Genomic DNA, 15,099 nt, shown 5'->3' on the forward strand with positions numbered 1-15,099 from the left:
GGTTTTCATTCCCAGCAGTTAAAGAAAGCAGAGACAACTTCTCCACTCCAAACTCCAGCCACATCCTCTTCCTGCACACACACAGGTATTTCGGACACTAAGTCATAAGCCACCCTACACACAAGGAGTACCCTACCATGTCACAGAAGGGAAGAAGACTTGTCTGCTATCACCCCATCCCAAAATAAGCAGGTGCTGCTGCAACACCCCTCCCCATTACCAGAGGACCGCCTTCCTTGGCTAGGTGTCTCTGCCCAGAGCAAGAGGGAACAAGACAGTCATTCAGTCGAGTCAGCAAACAACCACCAAGCACCACTGAGACCTCTATGCTGGAAGAGTGCACAGACGGCAGACAAGGAGCCACATCTGATTCCAAGCCCAAAGGTTCAGATGGTCTCAAGAGACACAGGGACATGTGGGGATTCACCAGGCACACAGGGAGTGAACACTGGGATAGAACGCTCTGCCTGGAAGGCAGCGAGGACCAGTCGGAGCACTGGGTGATGGAGAGACACTGCCTGCAGCTGGGTGTGGTGGCGCAGGAGGGTCTCTGTGAGTTCAAGGCCATCCTGGGCTACGTAATGAGTTCCTCATCAGGGCTACACAGTGAAACCCCATCTCTAAAAATAAAAATAGGGGTAGGAGAAAAACCCAGGCCCAGGCCCCCAGCGCAGAGGCAGGCTGAGGCCCTGAAACCCAAATGGCAGGGGCATTACAAATGAGTGGCACAGAACTCCGGGCCTTGCTGGACTGTCTGGGAAGTAGGGCTGAAATTAGCCCAGGGGAGAGGCCACAAAGCGAGTGACTACCAAATTCTAAGGAACCCAGAAGGCAGCAGGAGGTGGGCAAGGCAGGGGAAGAAACCCACGGGATGGCAGGTGATATGTACACCAGGTCTCAGGACAGCTATGGGTGTCTAGACTGGAAGCTGCAGGAGGAGTTTCATGGGTGGCCCTAGACTGTGGTCCAAGAGAAGCAGATGGGAACAAGAGACAATGGCGGCCTTGAGACGTCACACAAGGGCGGACCAGCTGGACGTGAACTTTTCCCGGCCTTCACTCAGCCTGCCAAGGCCTCACTCGCGTACCTTTGAGGCCTGAACCACAGGCCCTTAGCATGGCAGCAGGCTCTGCCCTTAGCTGACGGAGTGCAGAGTTCAATACACACACTGAAGATGGCTCTCCAAAATACATGAGGACTCAAAATACAAACCAATCTTCTAAATCCCAGAAAAGATCCAACCTCACTACAGATGAAATGAGCCCAGTGTGGCAGCTAACACCTGTGAGGGAGGCTGAGGCAGGGGGGTTACAGGTAGGATGCTAGTTTGGCCTTAACCTCGACTATTAATAAGACCTTGTCTCAAAAAAAAAAAAAAAAAAGAAGGGGGGGCAGAGAGATGGCTCAACAGATACAGTGCTCGCTGTACAAGTGCAAGGACTGAGGTTCGGACAACCCAAACACACAGACGACCTTATGCCAGAGCTCCTACAAGTGAGGCAGAAGGGAGACAAGAAAGTCACCCAGAGCCCACAACACGGCAGACGATGAGGACACCCAAGATTGTACTCTGACCTTAAAATGTACAACACTGCACACACACGCCCACATACTCACACGAATCCAAACACAAATTCACACAAATAAATAAATAAGAAAATAGAAGTGGCAAAAAAAAAAAAAAAAAAGCTACAGGAGGCGATCCAGGGGATAAAACTGCTTGCCACACAAGCCTGGTGACCTGAATTTGATCCCCTGGAAGGAATCAATTCGAGGATGTTATTCTCTGATCTCCATCAAGCACATGTTCACCCACATTCGTGCACACATGCACGGATATGCACGCACACACACAATCAGGGGTTTGGCAGGATGACTCATCAGGTATAACCGGTATGATGATAACACCTTCTCACATCTGTGGACACCAGCACACACATGATCTCTCTCTCTCTCTCTCTCTCTCTCTCTCTCTCACACACACACACACACACACCCGCGCACACGATCTCACACACACACGATCGCTCTCTCTCACACACACGCACACACGATCTCTCTCACACACACGCACACGATCTCACTCACACTCTCTCTCTCTCTCACACACACACACACACACACACACACACACACACGCACGCACGCACGTTACTTCACTAAAAAAGACTCACTGGAGTCTGTCAAGAAGCCACTCTACTTGAGAAACACTCACTCTTTGACCTGCTTGCCCAGCGTCTGCTATGCTCCAAGCCCCACGCTGACTGGACACCAGAGGTACTGAATGAGGCAACACCCGGCTCTACCCCCAGAATGGGGGGCTTAAGGTTAGTCTATTCCTAGGAATCTCTAGGACAGAACAAAGGGACTCAAACCAGCACAGAGGCACTATGTGTAAAAATATTCCACACAGCGTTCTTGAGACAAAAGAGAGCAGGCAAAACCGTAAAATGCCCCCCGGGGACCGGAAACCTAACTATGGTACCTGCTGGCACGTTGCTCTCCACGGAATATTAAAGGCCATAAAAAAAAAAAAGATACGTGTAAAGAGTCCGCCACCTCGGGAAAAACAACCCACACTGTGACGCGGGAACAATGCACAGGACCAAGACTGTTGCCGCTCTAGCCACTCTGCAGGTGGACACAAATTGCACGGGAAAATGAATTCAGGCAAAGTCAGGAAAGTGTTTGAGGTGCTGGGGAAACATAATGGTCTTTTTCTTCGTTCTCCTCTCCTGCATTCTACACGTCTACGCGGATAATGGGGAAGGCAATCACAGTTTCAATAGCAGCCACGATGGGCAAGCAATACTGGCAGGGAGCAGTGGTGGCGTAAAGAAGGGGGGCCTGGGGGGGAGAGTAAGACACCAGCCAGGAGTGCAGCCGCATGCCTTAAACACCAGAACTCCACAGGCGGTGGCAGATGAACCTCCATGAGTTCAAAGCCAGCCTGGTCAAGGGCCACACCGTGAAACCCTTTCTCTTTTATGGGGACACAGAAAACCAGGTGAGACTGTGAGGCAGACACAACCAAGGTTTAGGGACTAGGGAGATGACTCAGAAAGCAAAGTACAAGTGTGAGGACGTGAGTTCGGATACCCCAGAGGCATGTAAAGCTGGGCGTGATAGTTCAGGTCTGTGATCCTAGAGCCCCTTACGCCAGATGGGAAGTGGAGAAGAGAAGACGTGGCAGATCCGGGACCAGCTAGCCTGGTTCCGCAGCCCCACAAGAGAAACTCTCTCGGGCTCGCGAGGTGACTCAGTGGGTAAAGGCACCTGCTGCCAAGCCTGAAGACCCACGTTCCAGCACCAGAACCCACATGGAAGACCAACTATTTCTGACAACTCGTCCTCTGACCTCCACATGTGCATTGTGGTGCACTCACATGTGTGTGTATGCATGCATGTACACACATACACAATAAATAAGTTACCGAGAGAGCCTGTCTCACAGCAGAAGGTAAAACGAGCATCCAAGTTGTCCCTTTGACCTCCACACTGGTGCATGGCACCTGTACCCACAAGAGCGGGGCTGGGCCTGGTGTAATCCCAATCCCAACTACTACAAGTCCAAGCACAAGTCTGAGCAACTTAACGAGAAATGGGGGCTGGGGGTAGTCCCGGGATCCATCGCAGCCCGGCATGAACCAGTGTCGTGGTGCCCATGCCGACGGCCCCAGCACTCGGGGAGTGGAGGACAGCGGATCAAAAGTTCAAGATCACTCTTGACAACAAAGTGAGCTGCAGTCTCTACAAGACTGTCCCCCTAAAGATAACAGAAGGGGCAGGACATAACTCAAGTGGCAGGGCACTTGCCTATCCTGTCCATTAGAGATCCTACAGGTTCGACCCCCAATACCGCTCAAACAAAAACAAAAATGGAACCCAGCACCTACCTTTGACATTGTTCAGTGACAGAGAGCGCTCCTGGTCTGCCAGCCCAGGCGCCAGGCGGCTACTGCTCCCACTGTCCTTCTGACGTGCCACAGCCACGGCAATGCCCACAGGCGGGTGTCTCACTTCAGCTTCCCCCTGGGCGGAGCCCTCCCGCCCGAAGGTCTTGGCGCTCTCGGGTCTCTCTGGGTCCCGTTTCAGCTGCCGGCCCCCTCCAGCTGTAGGGACCCCGGGGTGTGTAAGTCGGGCCTGGGCTCTGGGGGGACCTGCAGATGTGGGTGCAGGTTCAGGTTTCATGGTGCCCAGGCCTCCAAAAGGGCTCTTCTTCCCACCGCCACCAGGGCGCACAGCCACGGCCTCCCGAGCAAAACTACCACTGTATTTGATGAGGCTCTGCATGGCAGAGGCCTCTCCAGGTCCGTGGGCTGCCGGGTGGAGGTCAGCACCAGGCCTGCCGCAGGTGGCCGAGGCACGGGGCATTGCACCCCCGGGGTCCAGGTAGGCCTTTTTGGATGCTGTGGCGACAGCTGCTTCCTCTTCCGCTCGGCTGGCATGGTGGTGCTGGGCAGCCAGGACAGCCATCTGCGTGGTGGCAAAGTTGCCCAGCTCAAAGGGTTTCCACTTGTGTTCCGGCACAGGGGGTCGGGATGGTTCCAGGCCAAAGAACTTGGCAGCCTGCTGGGCAGCAGAGGAGCTAGAGCCTCTAGGTGCACGCTCACAAGGTCTCGGATCGGCCTCAGGCTTGAGTAGTTCCTTGGGGGGCAGGTAGGTGCGGGCATCTGGGGAGGACCGGGAGGAGCGGGCTGGAGGTCCGTCGGATGGAGGTGGACGCTTGAGGGAGCGGATGACAGAACTCTTCTCCCGCAGGACCTCTGGTCGCTCCAGTCGTGGAGATCCAGGGGGACCCTGCAGGACTCCAGGACGGCCTGGCTCGCGCTCTCTGGCCCTGGCATCGCGAGCCTGGGATGCTATCTGGATGGGTCCCACACGCTCATCAAAGGCCTCCACAGAAGGCACAAAGGTGGGTGCCACCACACGGTGCTCACGGCCTGGTTCACGGAACACGGTATAGACACCAGCAGGTGTCGAGGAAGGGGGTGCAGGGGGACCCTTGGGGGGCAATGGCGGTGGCGGTGGCAGTGGAGACCCACAGGGTCTGGCCGTGGGCAGCAGAGCTTCAGCCCGCCGCAGCAGCCGGGCACTTTCCTCCTGCCTGGCTACCTCCTTGGCACCTCCACGGCTCAATTCGGCCACCAGCCCTGTGTCCACGGCTCCATTGCAGAGGCTCAGGGCAGATGGCTGCAAAGAGCCCTTCGCTTTGGCCTCTGCCATAAAGGGTGACAGGCACTCAGCCAGGCGTGAGGGCCCACGGTCCTGGCGGCCCTCGGCTCGGGCCTCCTGGGTCAAGTCCACCACCCCACGGGGCACGGTCACCTCCTCCCGTGCCCGAGGGTCTTTCTTGCCGAACAACGGAGGGGGGTCTCCACCGCGGCCTGAGCGGTCCTTCCCTGCACCTTCCCGGGAGGAGCCTTTGGCTGGGCCACCGGAGGAGAGGCCACCGGGAGTTCTGGAGGAGGATGAGTGAGAATGCACGGTCCCAGGCGCAGGCAGGTAGAAGCCATCTAGGGAGAAACAGACACAGTGAGCCCAGATCCTCGCCCACTCCAAGCCCCAAGATTCCTTTCCCTCAACCAAGGGAGCATGGCAACCCTGAGAGACAACGTGTAAGGGGCTGGTCTTTCAGAGGGAAGGGCCAGGCATGCCTGGAAGATGAGTAGAAACCTGGCTTCAGCCATCTCATCCTCCCGGACCTGTTTCCTCATTTCTAAAGGGAGGAGCCAAAGGTTGCTTTCAGAACTATCCAGAGCTTATCAGGAGGCTGTGGGCAAACCAGGCGGTGGTGGCGCTGGCCTTAATCCCAGAATTTGGGAGGCAGAGGCAGGTGGATCTCTGTGAGTTTGAGGCCAGTCTAGTCTACGAAAAGTTTCAGGACAGCCAGGACTGTTAACACAGAAGCCCTGTCTGGAAGGGCTGTGTGTAATACAGTGATGGGCAGCAAGGAGCCTTTGGGACTGTGTCTCAAAAGGGCATCTTGAGCTCTGCGCCTGCAATCCTGGTAAAAGCAGGTGGCCACTAAGTTTAAGGGTATCCTCAGCTATGTAGCAGAGTCTAGGCCACTATGGACTACCAGCTGTGAGCAAAGAGAAAGAAAGGAGGCGGCGGGGAGTGGAGAGAGAGAAGAGAAGACTGGGAAGGAAAGGAAGGAATGAAGGAAAGACTGTAAGTCGGCTTAGCAAGTAACATCTCCCGCCAATGTGGTGGAAGGAGCGCTCGCCAAAAGTTGCCCTCTGATCTACATCCAGGGGGCAGGAGGGAGAGAGGGAAAAAGGGAGGGGGAGGAAGGGGAGGGAGGAAAAAGAAAATATAGGTGAAGGTCAAGTATGGTGGCACGTGCCTTTATTCCCAGCACTAGGGAGGCCCAGACAGGCGTATCTCAGTGAGTTCAAGGCCAGCCTGGCCCACAAGGTAAGTTCCAGGACAGACAGGGCTACACAGAGAAACCCTGTCTCAATAAAAGGAACTACTGGTGAGGGGATTGGGGGAGGGGTTGCAGTTCAGCGGCAGAACCTTTTCCAAGCGCCTGCAAGGCCCTGGGTTCCATCTAGGGACCCCCCCCCCCCAAGAAAGAGGCAATGGAAGATACCTGGAATCCTGCAGAGGATCCCCAGAGGAATCCCAGGAAATCACTCTGCCAGACCCTCGCTGCAAGGCAACAGCCCCACCCCGCTATGCTCCTGACCTTTCTGGGTATCGAAGATGCTGGGCTGACTCAGCTGGCTGAGGAGGGGGCTCCCACTGCTGGGGGGCTCTAGGTGGTTCAGGTGGAGGTAGGATGGGTACAGTCCGCTGGGCAGGTGGGAGAAGCCTAAGGAGAGAAAACAGAGCTCTAGACTAGTCTGTCATGCTTCCCCCTCAGGGAACTTCCTTCTAGTATTCTTTTCCTAGGGGAAAAAACAAAAACAAAAACACTGTGCCCCAGCAGCCCCCTGGTCAAGATGCTCAGTGGTTAACACCAGTTCCCACGGTGGCCACTATCCCCCTCCAAGCCCTGCCACCTCAAGTCTTCCTTGAGGCCCAGGGAATCCACAAGGGCTTGGGTACAAGTTCAGATACCCCAGAACCCCCAGAACCAAACTCAGGAAGGAACCAAACAAGAGGAGCCATTATTCTCACTTAAACCTCAAAGGCAACACTCTTATCTCATTTTACAGATTAAATGCAAAGCAAAACAAAACAAAGAAAAATAACAACAAAAAACAGACTCACAATGGACCACTATCTAAGAGATCAAACTGCAGCTAAACCGGGCTTTGAACTGAAGGCCCTGGACCCTATGCCCAGACAACCTCAGTAAAGTGTGGACCCTGGATAGGAGTGGATTTTATGGGCCTCCCGCCTTTGCTGTGTGCCTCAGATTTGATTACTTGACATCTCTGAACACAGAAGCCAGGCAGGTCTGGCTACCCACTCTTACAAGGAGGACCCTTCAAGCCTCCTGAAAGGGCTCCCACGGTGAAGCCCACGGTGCGACTTCAAAAAGGGTGGTGGCTACCGGTGACGAACACAGACAACTAAGGGCCAGCAAAGAGTGAGAATAGGGCAGGCACAAGGAGCCAGAAAGGTGGGCACTGAGGAGCCAGGCAAAGCTTCTTACGTCGGCCTGGGACTGGGGTCCTACTGGAGAAAACAAGAGACGGTGTCCCTGACCCTAAACTGCGGTCTGAGGACAGAGATGCAAGGCATGTCCCCAGCCTTTAGGGCTAATGTTTTTCCTCCACATCACCTAATACATTAAAGATCACCAGGTAGCCAGGCGGTGGTGGCTTATGCCTTTAATCCCCGCAGAGGGAGGTGGATCTCTGTGAGTTCGAGGCCAACCTGGTCTGCAGAGCAGGTTCCAGGGCAGCCAGAGCTACACAGAGAGACCTTGTCTTGAGGAAGGAAAAAAGGCATCGACGACGATACAACACTGATGCCTGACATTCACGAAGTCTTGAATTTGATTCTCCAGATTCTCCAGCACCCTGCCTCCCTCCCGCCAAAGAATCACAAACAGGCTGTGCTCTGCTGATACAGGCCAGCAATCCTGGCTACTTGAGAGACTGAGGGAGACTCAAGGTTAGTCTGGAGCAACTTAGTGAGAACCTGCCACAAAGTAAGAAATAAGGCCAGACGTGGTGGTGCACACCTCTGATCCTAGCACTCTGGAGGCAGAGGCAGGTGAATCTGTGAGTTCAAGGCCAGTCTGGGCTACACAATAAGACCTCTTGTCTCAAAACAAACAAATGGGGGGTGTCCAGAGTGATGGCTTCACACAGGTAGTCCCAGTACTTGAAAAGCAGAGGCAGGAGGATTGCTGTGAATTCAAGGTCATTCTGGTCGACACAGTGAAACTCTAGGCCTGTCAGCGCTATAGAGCAAGACTTTGTCTTGAAAACAAAATGGAACAAGACAAGGCAATCCACAACGCAAATCGCAAAACAGAACAGACGCCAGTCCACAGCACTACAGGTAAACACGAACGAGCACACGCAGCGGGTCCCTCCACTCTCATGCACCAAGATGGGCACTGCAGTCCCTTCCCAGGCTGCGGCAGAGGATGGAGGGGGGCCCAAGAATGCAGACGCAGGACCAGATCACGTCAGTGGCGCGTGTTTGCTGTACCTATCAGCATGCCGGGAAGGACTGAGGAACGAGCTGGTGGCACAGGAGAGGTGCCCTTTGCTCGTCCAGGCCCCCCTGCTCACCACTCACCCAGGCAGAGCTCGGTGGGAGGGGCTCAGAACACCAGCCCACACGAGCAACCATCATCCCAGACCACAGAAAAACACCCAGCGGAGGGGACACAGCCCTCCCCGTGCAAGGTGTATAGACTCATTCCTGGATTAAAGTGCCTGTCCTAAGAGGCCTTAGTGACCTCTATACAGGAAAGACCATACTGTGACACCTAACAGGGACACTTCCGGCTATAGCCCACAACCCCAGGCTGCTGAGCATTCATTCTGCCTCCAACCCCAGGAGGTAAGGAATGGCCCAGGCAGCCTAAAGCCTAAAGTTGTGGGGTCTCCCACAACTACAGCACCCCAGACTCTAGGGGAGCCCACAAGACATAAAGAGGACCCCAACCTCAACCAACCAATACCCCAAATCTACCAGAGCCAGAAGTGGAGAAGACATGCCTCCCCATGCATGGGGTCTTATATTGGTTTAATCCCTAGCTCTGCCCCCTAAAAAAGGAGCCCAGAGTACCCAGGTCTACGGCTCCCCACAATAGCTGGGGTGTGAGTTGGGGGTAAGTGTGGGGGTTTCTCATCGAATAAACACAGTTACTGCCCTCAGAGCACACACCACCTAGAATAATCGCACATGTAAACCTTCTGTCGTCTTCTACTGGAAGTGGGAGAGGAGCCAATGGCTGAAGGAGGAGCCAATGGGCCGGGGTGAGAGGCTGCAAGCAGAGGCATGAATGGCTTGTGCAAAGGCCCTGTGGTAACAAGACAGAGCACTCAAGGGGAAACAGGGAGGCCATGGGGAGAAAGTTGTTGAGAATCGTGTTGGGGACGTAAAATTGTCATCATGGTTGAGACAGTGGCCCGGCAGCCCTCAGCCCCTCCCATCTGGCCCGTTCCTTACCTTCATGGGCGTGGGCAGCCCACAGCTGCACCATGGGCAGGTTGCTGGGGGTGGGGGAGCGGAAGGAGAGGTCAGAGGACAGGGATACCGGGCTTCCCTGAGACGGGGTCGAGGGCCCCATCCCGCTGGCCACAAAGCTGCCCAAGAAGGCCTCGCCTGCAGAGAAAAGGGGGAGGGGTCCCTGTCAGGCAGCCAGCAAAACAGGTTGTGACACCTGGACCACCATCCCAAGGTCCCCTACTCCACGAATCCTTCACTGCCAGAAATCAAAAGGCATTGGTCAGCCTGGACCACAACTGATGGGCCCAATCACCACAGCAACCAAGGAAGCTAGCTAGGTTTCCCTCAGGCCCAGCACCCCTCCATCCCCCAGACAAGTTTCACTATCCTGTCTGCTGATGCAAGCCTGAGCCCAGCTGGGAATGGGAGTAGGGGGCCCCAGGGACCACCCAGGGGACCCACGGAGTAAGGAAGATGGTGGTCATTGGAGAAGGAGCTCCTGTTCTGACCTCAGCACAGGACACCAACATCCCCAAGGACCCCACAGTCATCCAGGATGTGCAAGAGCCTGAGTGTCTGGGGACTGCACATGCCCACTAATGGGGAAGCTGAGGCCAAGGAGGAAAAGCCTTGGCATAGCCAAGGAGCAGCGACTCCCTGCACACCCAGCAGGACATCTCAGAGCCCACCTGAGAGGTGTGATGTGTGGGACCATAGCAAGGAGCAAGGCAAACAGCGACCATCAGGAATGGTGACATGCATGTATAACACCAGCACTTGTGAGCTGAGGCAGAAGGATGGCAGATTCCAAGCTAGCCTGGGCTACACAGCCAGCGCTTGCCTCAAAAAATGAAAAGTTCTTATAATGATGGAGCCCGTCCTGATAGTTACGTCTGTCATCTGAATTCGCAATTCATGCCCAGGCTGGGCTACACAGTAAATTCCAGATAGTCTGGCCTACAGGAGGAGACTCTGTCTGAAGCACCCATCCTCAGTCTGGGGATGGGATGTCATATACTAGCTAGTATGCATGAGGACCTAGGCTCAACCTTCAACATTACAAAAGTAATAATAATAATAATAATAATAATAATAATAATAATAATAATAATAATAATATTTTAAAAACAAAAATTGGGCGGGAGGCATGCGTTTAACAAGAATTATATAATGATAGTTTCAGGAACAATAATAGTAAATAGGCCAGATGTTTTGTGGGCGATTTCAAGCTCTCCCCAGTATACCCTACAAGACAGGCAGTGAGCCCTGAACACGTAACTAGGCACCCTTACCAAGCACACCCCAGGTGCCCATCCTGGCCGGTCCCCAGCAGAGGGTTCTGTATAAACACATGAAGGCCTCCTCTAGTCCCTGAGGGGTGGGCACTGTTTGCAGACAGCACAGCAAGTAACATTACACTGGACACACAGACAGGATGTGCGGCTCAGATGCCAGAGGCCCCCGGTCTAAGCCACAGGGAACTCATAGTCTCCACCCATGTATGCACATATTCCAGCTTCTGGGTCCCCAACAGCCCTCCCATGCAAGCCCTAGATCCATAAAGCCCAATGACTGCCTCTCAAAGGAGATAGAATTCTTACATACACCCCATCCCCTTTGGGGTAAACGTGGGAATAAGCGAAAGGCCGGGCTTCCTCACTGACTCCCCCCACCACCACCCCACCATTAAGGACAGCGGTAGCTAGAGACGGCATACACCCTCTGACCACATGCCTGTTACCATGGTCTATGTCCAGCCACCTTCACTGCAGCCCAGTCCCTCTCCAGCGTCCAGCACCAACTCCTGCAGCCCAGAGTCCAGCGCCAACTCCTGCGGGCCAAGGGCCCTTGTGGCCAGTCAGCACATTCATGTTGCCCAAGCCCAGAGAAGTAGGGTCTCGGGGCCCTGCCAAACCCTAGGCTTCCTCCTTGATGTGGCAGGTGGCGGGTAGAAAGCTCCGGAAGCCAGTAGCCAGGGGTTTGCGCAAAGGCTTACATCAGCCACCAGTTCTTCCTGCCCAGGCTGTGCGGAAGCACAGGGCCCGGGCCTGCCCCTGCCTGGGCTTGTGAAACCCAGCAAGAAGCACCCAGAGAAGCGTTGGGGCCCGGATGCCACCAACGGCTCCTGTCACCATCAGGGCTTCAAGGCACCCCAACTACTGCCTCCCAGGCTGGGGGGAGGGGCATCTGGGGGGGATTCCAGTGACCAGGTAAGCCATTGCTGCTCTCAGGGCATGGAGCTGCAATCTTAAAGTTGGCACAAAGCCAGGAGAGATGGCCCAGGACAGTCATTAGAGCTACTCAGGAGGCTGAGGCAAGAGGATAGAAAGTTCAAAACCACTCTGGACTAGAGTAAGTCAAGGCTGGTCAGGGTTAGGGGTGGGGGTGTGGTTCAGTGGTAGAGCCCCTGCCTAGAATCCCCCAGTGAGGGGCTGGGGTGTGGCTCAGTGGTAGAGCCCCTGCCTAGAATCCCCCAGTGAGGGGCTGGGGTATGGCTCAGTGGTAGAGCCCCTGCCTAGAATCCCCCAGTGAAGGGCTGGGGTGTGGCTCAGTGGTAGAGCACCTGCCTAGAATCCCCCAGTGAGGGGTTGGGGTGTGGCTCAGTGGTAGAGCACCCACCCACCTAGCATGATCAAGGCACTAAGTTCCACTCACAGTACTTAAAATGCCTCCTACAGAACAGTTCCACGAGGCCCACCAGCCTCATCACCTCCCTGACATCCTCAACAAAGCCAGAAGCACAGCTGGGTCTACCAGGTACAGGACTAGGTAGATAAATGATATGCAGCAACACAGAGAGGGCCAGGGCCCAGCAGACATTGTGTGTTGGACGTGGCAGCCACTGACCACGTGTCAGGCCTGAGCATCTGAAATGCAGCTATGGAGACTGAAGAACTCTATGGTTTTGTTTTATTAAATCTCAATTAATTTAGATTTAATTCAGCAATGTTCTGAGCTGAAGGTTTCTCCCAGCTAGAAACCGAAGGAGTTGGGTGTGGACGGTCAGTCTCCCTGGGGAAGAACTGGGACAAAGCGGGTCTCCGAGGATGAGCCGAAGTCATGTCCTACCTCCTAGGCTCACTCTGTGTGCGCATGTGTGCACACATGTATATGTATGTGTCCATTCCACATGTGCACACATCTTCCCAGCTGCTAGTGTGGGGGCTGGGATTTGAACTCAGGTCCCCAGGCTTGCACAGGAAGCACTCTTACCCCCTGAGCCATCTCCATGGCCCCCTTTTTCTTTTTTCTGAAACAAGATTTCACTATGTAGCCCAAGCCGCTCTAGCCCTCACCACGCAGGCCAGCGTCAAGGGGTCCTCCCACCTTAGCCTTCCCGAGTGCCAGGACCACAGCCACGTGCCGCCACTCCCAACCCGTGGCTGTCATTCCAGCCTATCTCTAAATCGCCCCGGGCTGTGTGAAATACATAATGCATCACCACCTTCTCCCTCCAAGGCTGATGCATGGAAAGATTCAAGAAGCTTCTGTCTGTGACAGGATTTGAGTTCTGTCTGCCACGGGGTGCCATGTAGTACCAGCTGTTGTCACGAATGACTGGCTAATTGACTCCTCCAAGGTCAGGGTCTGAGGGGGTCCACTTGCCCTACCCACACACAATTTATCCTTCCTCAGATGAGAAGTGAGTGACGGTTAAGTTATTGACATGCTATCTTTGAATTGTACATTGTGTGTGTGTGTGCGCGCGCGCGCACACCCGCATGTTCATGTGTACACCTGTGCATGCAGATCCTGAAGCTGACCTCAGACGTCCTCCTTAATTACTCTGCATTTTATATTTTGTGACAAGGTGTGTCCCTGGACTTAGGGCTCTGACTTGGTTAGAACGGCTGGCCAGTGAGCCTGAGGGATCCTCCTGTCTCAGGCTCCCCTGCACCTGGATTCTAGGCAGGTGATGCCTCTTTTGTGGTTTCACAAGGGTGCTGGATATCAGTCAGATCCTGACGCGTGTGAATGTCATTTCTACTAAAAGATCCAAGTACTTAGCCCACCCAAGCACTATTCAGGCCCAAAGCTGCTTAGCTTCCAAGATCAGAATATTCAAAGAGGTATCAAAATTCCAAGCACTCAGCCGGGCGGCGGTGACGCACGCCTTTAATCCCAGCACTCGGGAGGCAGAGGCAGGCGGATCTCTGTGAGTTCGAGACCAGCCTGGTCTACAAGAGCTAGTTCTAGGACAGGCTCCAAAGTTACAGAGAAACCTTGTCTCGAAAAACAAAACAAAACAAACAAACAAAAAAAAAACAAAAAAAAAAAAATTCCAAGCACTCTCAGCTACAATGGTGGCGCACGCCTTTAATCCCAGCACTCAGGAGGCAGAGGCGGGACGGATCTCTGTGAGTTCAAAGCCAGCCTGTTTTACAGAACAAGTTCCAGGACAGCAAGGGTTACAAAGAAACTCTGTCTCGGGGAGTGGGGAAGGGGGTTGCAAGCCCTTCTCTGCCTCCAAAGCTCAGGTGTCTTTTGCCCACATGCCTCAGGGTCCTTCCCAGATCCCAGTTCACTATCCTGAAGCCCACCCTGAAGCCCTGGAGCCTAGGAACCTTGTTACTCAAATTTCAGATTAAGGAATTAAGGTTAGAAAGATAGCTCAGCAGTTCAGAGCACTGGCTGCTCTTCCAGAGGACCTGGGTTCAATTCCCAGCATGTACAGGGCAGCTCACAAATGTCTGTTACTCCAGTTCCAGGGGAGTGGACACCATCACATAGACATACACGCAGCCAAAACACCAATATACACAAAATAAAACTAAAGAAATCATTTTTAAGAAGAAAAAAATTAAAACTCAAATCAGTGTAGTAGTATCGCACTCCGGATGCAGAGGCAGGCGAGATCTGAGTTCAGGGGCAGCCTGGTCTACGGAACAGAGTTCCAGGACAGCCAGGGCTACATAAAGAAACCCTATCTCAAAAGAGGGAGGGAGGGAGAGAGAGAAAATTAAGAATCCAACCAAGGGGCTGGAGAGATGGCTCAGTGGTTAAAAGCACTGACTGCTCTTCCAGAGAACCAGAATTCAGTTCCCAGTATCCACATGGTGGCTCATAACCAACACCCTCTTCTGGCCTCTGTGGGCCCCCAGGCCTTCACATGGCATAGAGACATACATGCAGGCAAAATAACACATAAAGTAACAAGAAAACAATTCTGTTTTAAAGACTCATGCCTATAATCCCACTACAAAAAGTAGAAGCAGGAAGGTGTCAAATTGAAGGCCAGCCTAGGCTACAAAGTAAATTCCAGGCTAGCCTAGGCAACTAACAGAGGGAAACAGACAGAGAGGAAACTGTGACTCATCTGAGCTAGGTGGCACAGGCCAGTAACTCTCTCTACAACGAATCTTCATACTCAAGGTCTTGGCTACATAAAAAGACAGGGGCGACTTCTTAGCAAGTCGAGCAAGTACCTTACAAGCATGAGGACATAAATTCAATCTCCAGAACTCACATAAAATTGTCAAATGCAGCCGGCTATGGTGGTGGCGCAAACCT

At 53.8% G+C, this 15,099-nt stretch overlaps 1 protein-coding gene across 6 annotated transcripts in view; it reads right to left on the bottom strand.

Annotated features, from left to right (window-relative positions):
• The window catches only part of Tnrc18 (trinucleotide repeat containing 18), a 92,648-nt gene that overhangs the window by 56,205 nt on the left and 21,344 nt on the right, over positions 1-15,099 (bottom strand). For 3 of the 6 annotated variants that reach the window (XM_038344913.2, XM_038344914.2, XM_038344911.2), the window contains exons 3-5: positions 9,589-9,744; positions 6,695-6,820; positions 3,897-5,516 (exon numbers count right to left, since the gene is read on the bottom strand). In XM_038344913.2, coding sequence (XP_038200841.1) covers positions 3,897-5,516; positions 6,695-6,820; positions 9,589-9,744 — 1,902 coding nt within the window. The remainder of the gene's footprint in view (positions 1-3,896; positions 5,517-6,694; positions 6,821-9,588; positions 9,745-15,099) is intronic. The other 3 variants (XM_042055874.1, XM_042055873.1, XM_038344917.1) reach the window with 1 other exon arrangement.

Source organism: Arvicola amphibius, chromosome 10 (assembly GCF_903992535.2).
Source record: "Arvicola amphibius chromosome 10, mArvAmp1.2, whole genome shotgun sequence".
Lineage (NCBI taxonomy): Eukaryota > Metazoa > Chordata > Mammalia > Rodentia > Cricetidae > Arvicola > Arvicola amphibius.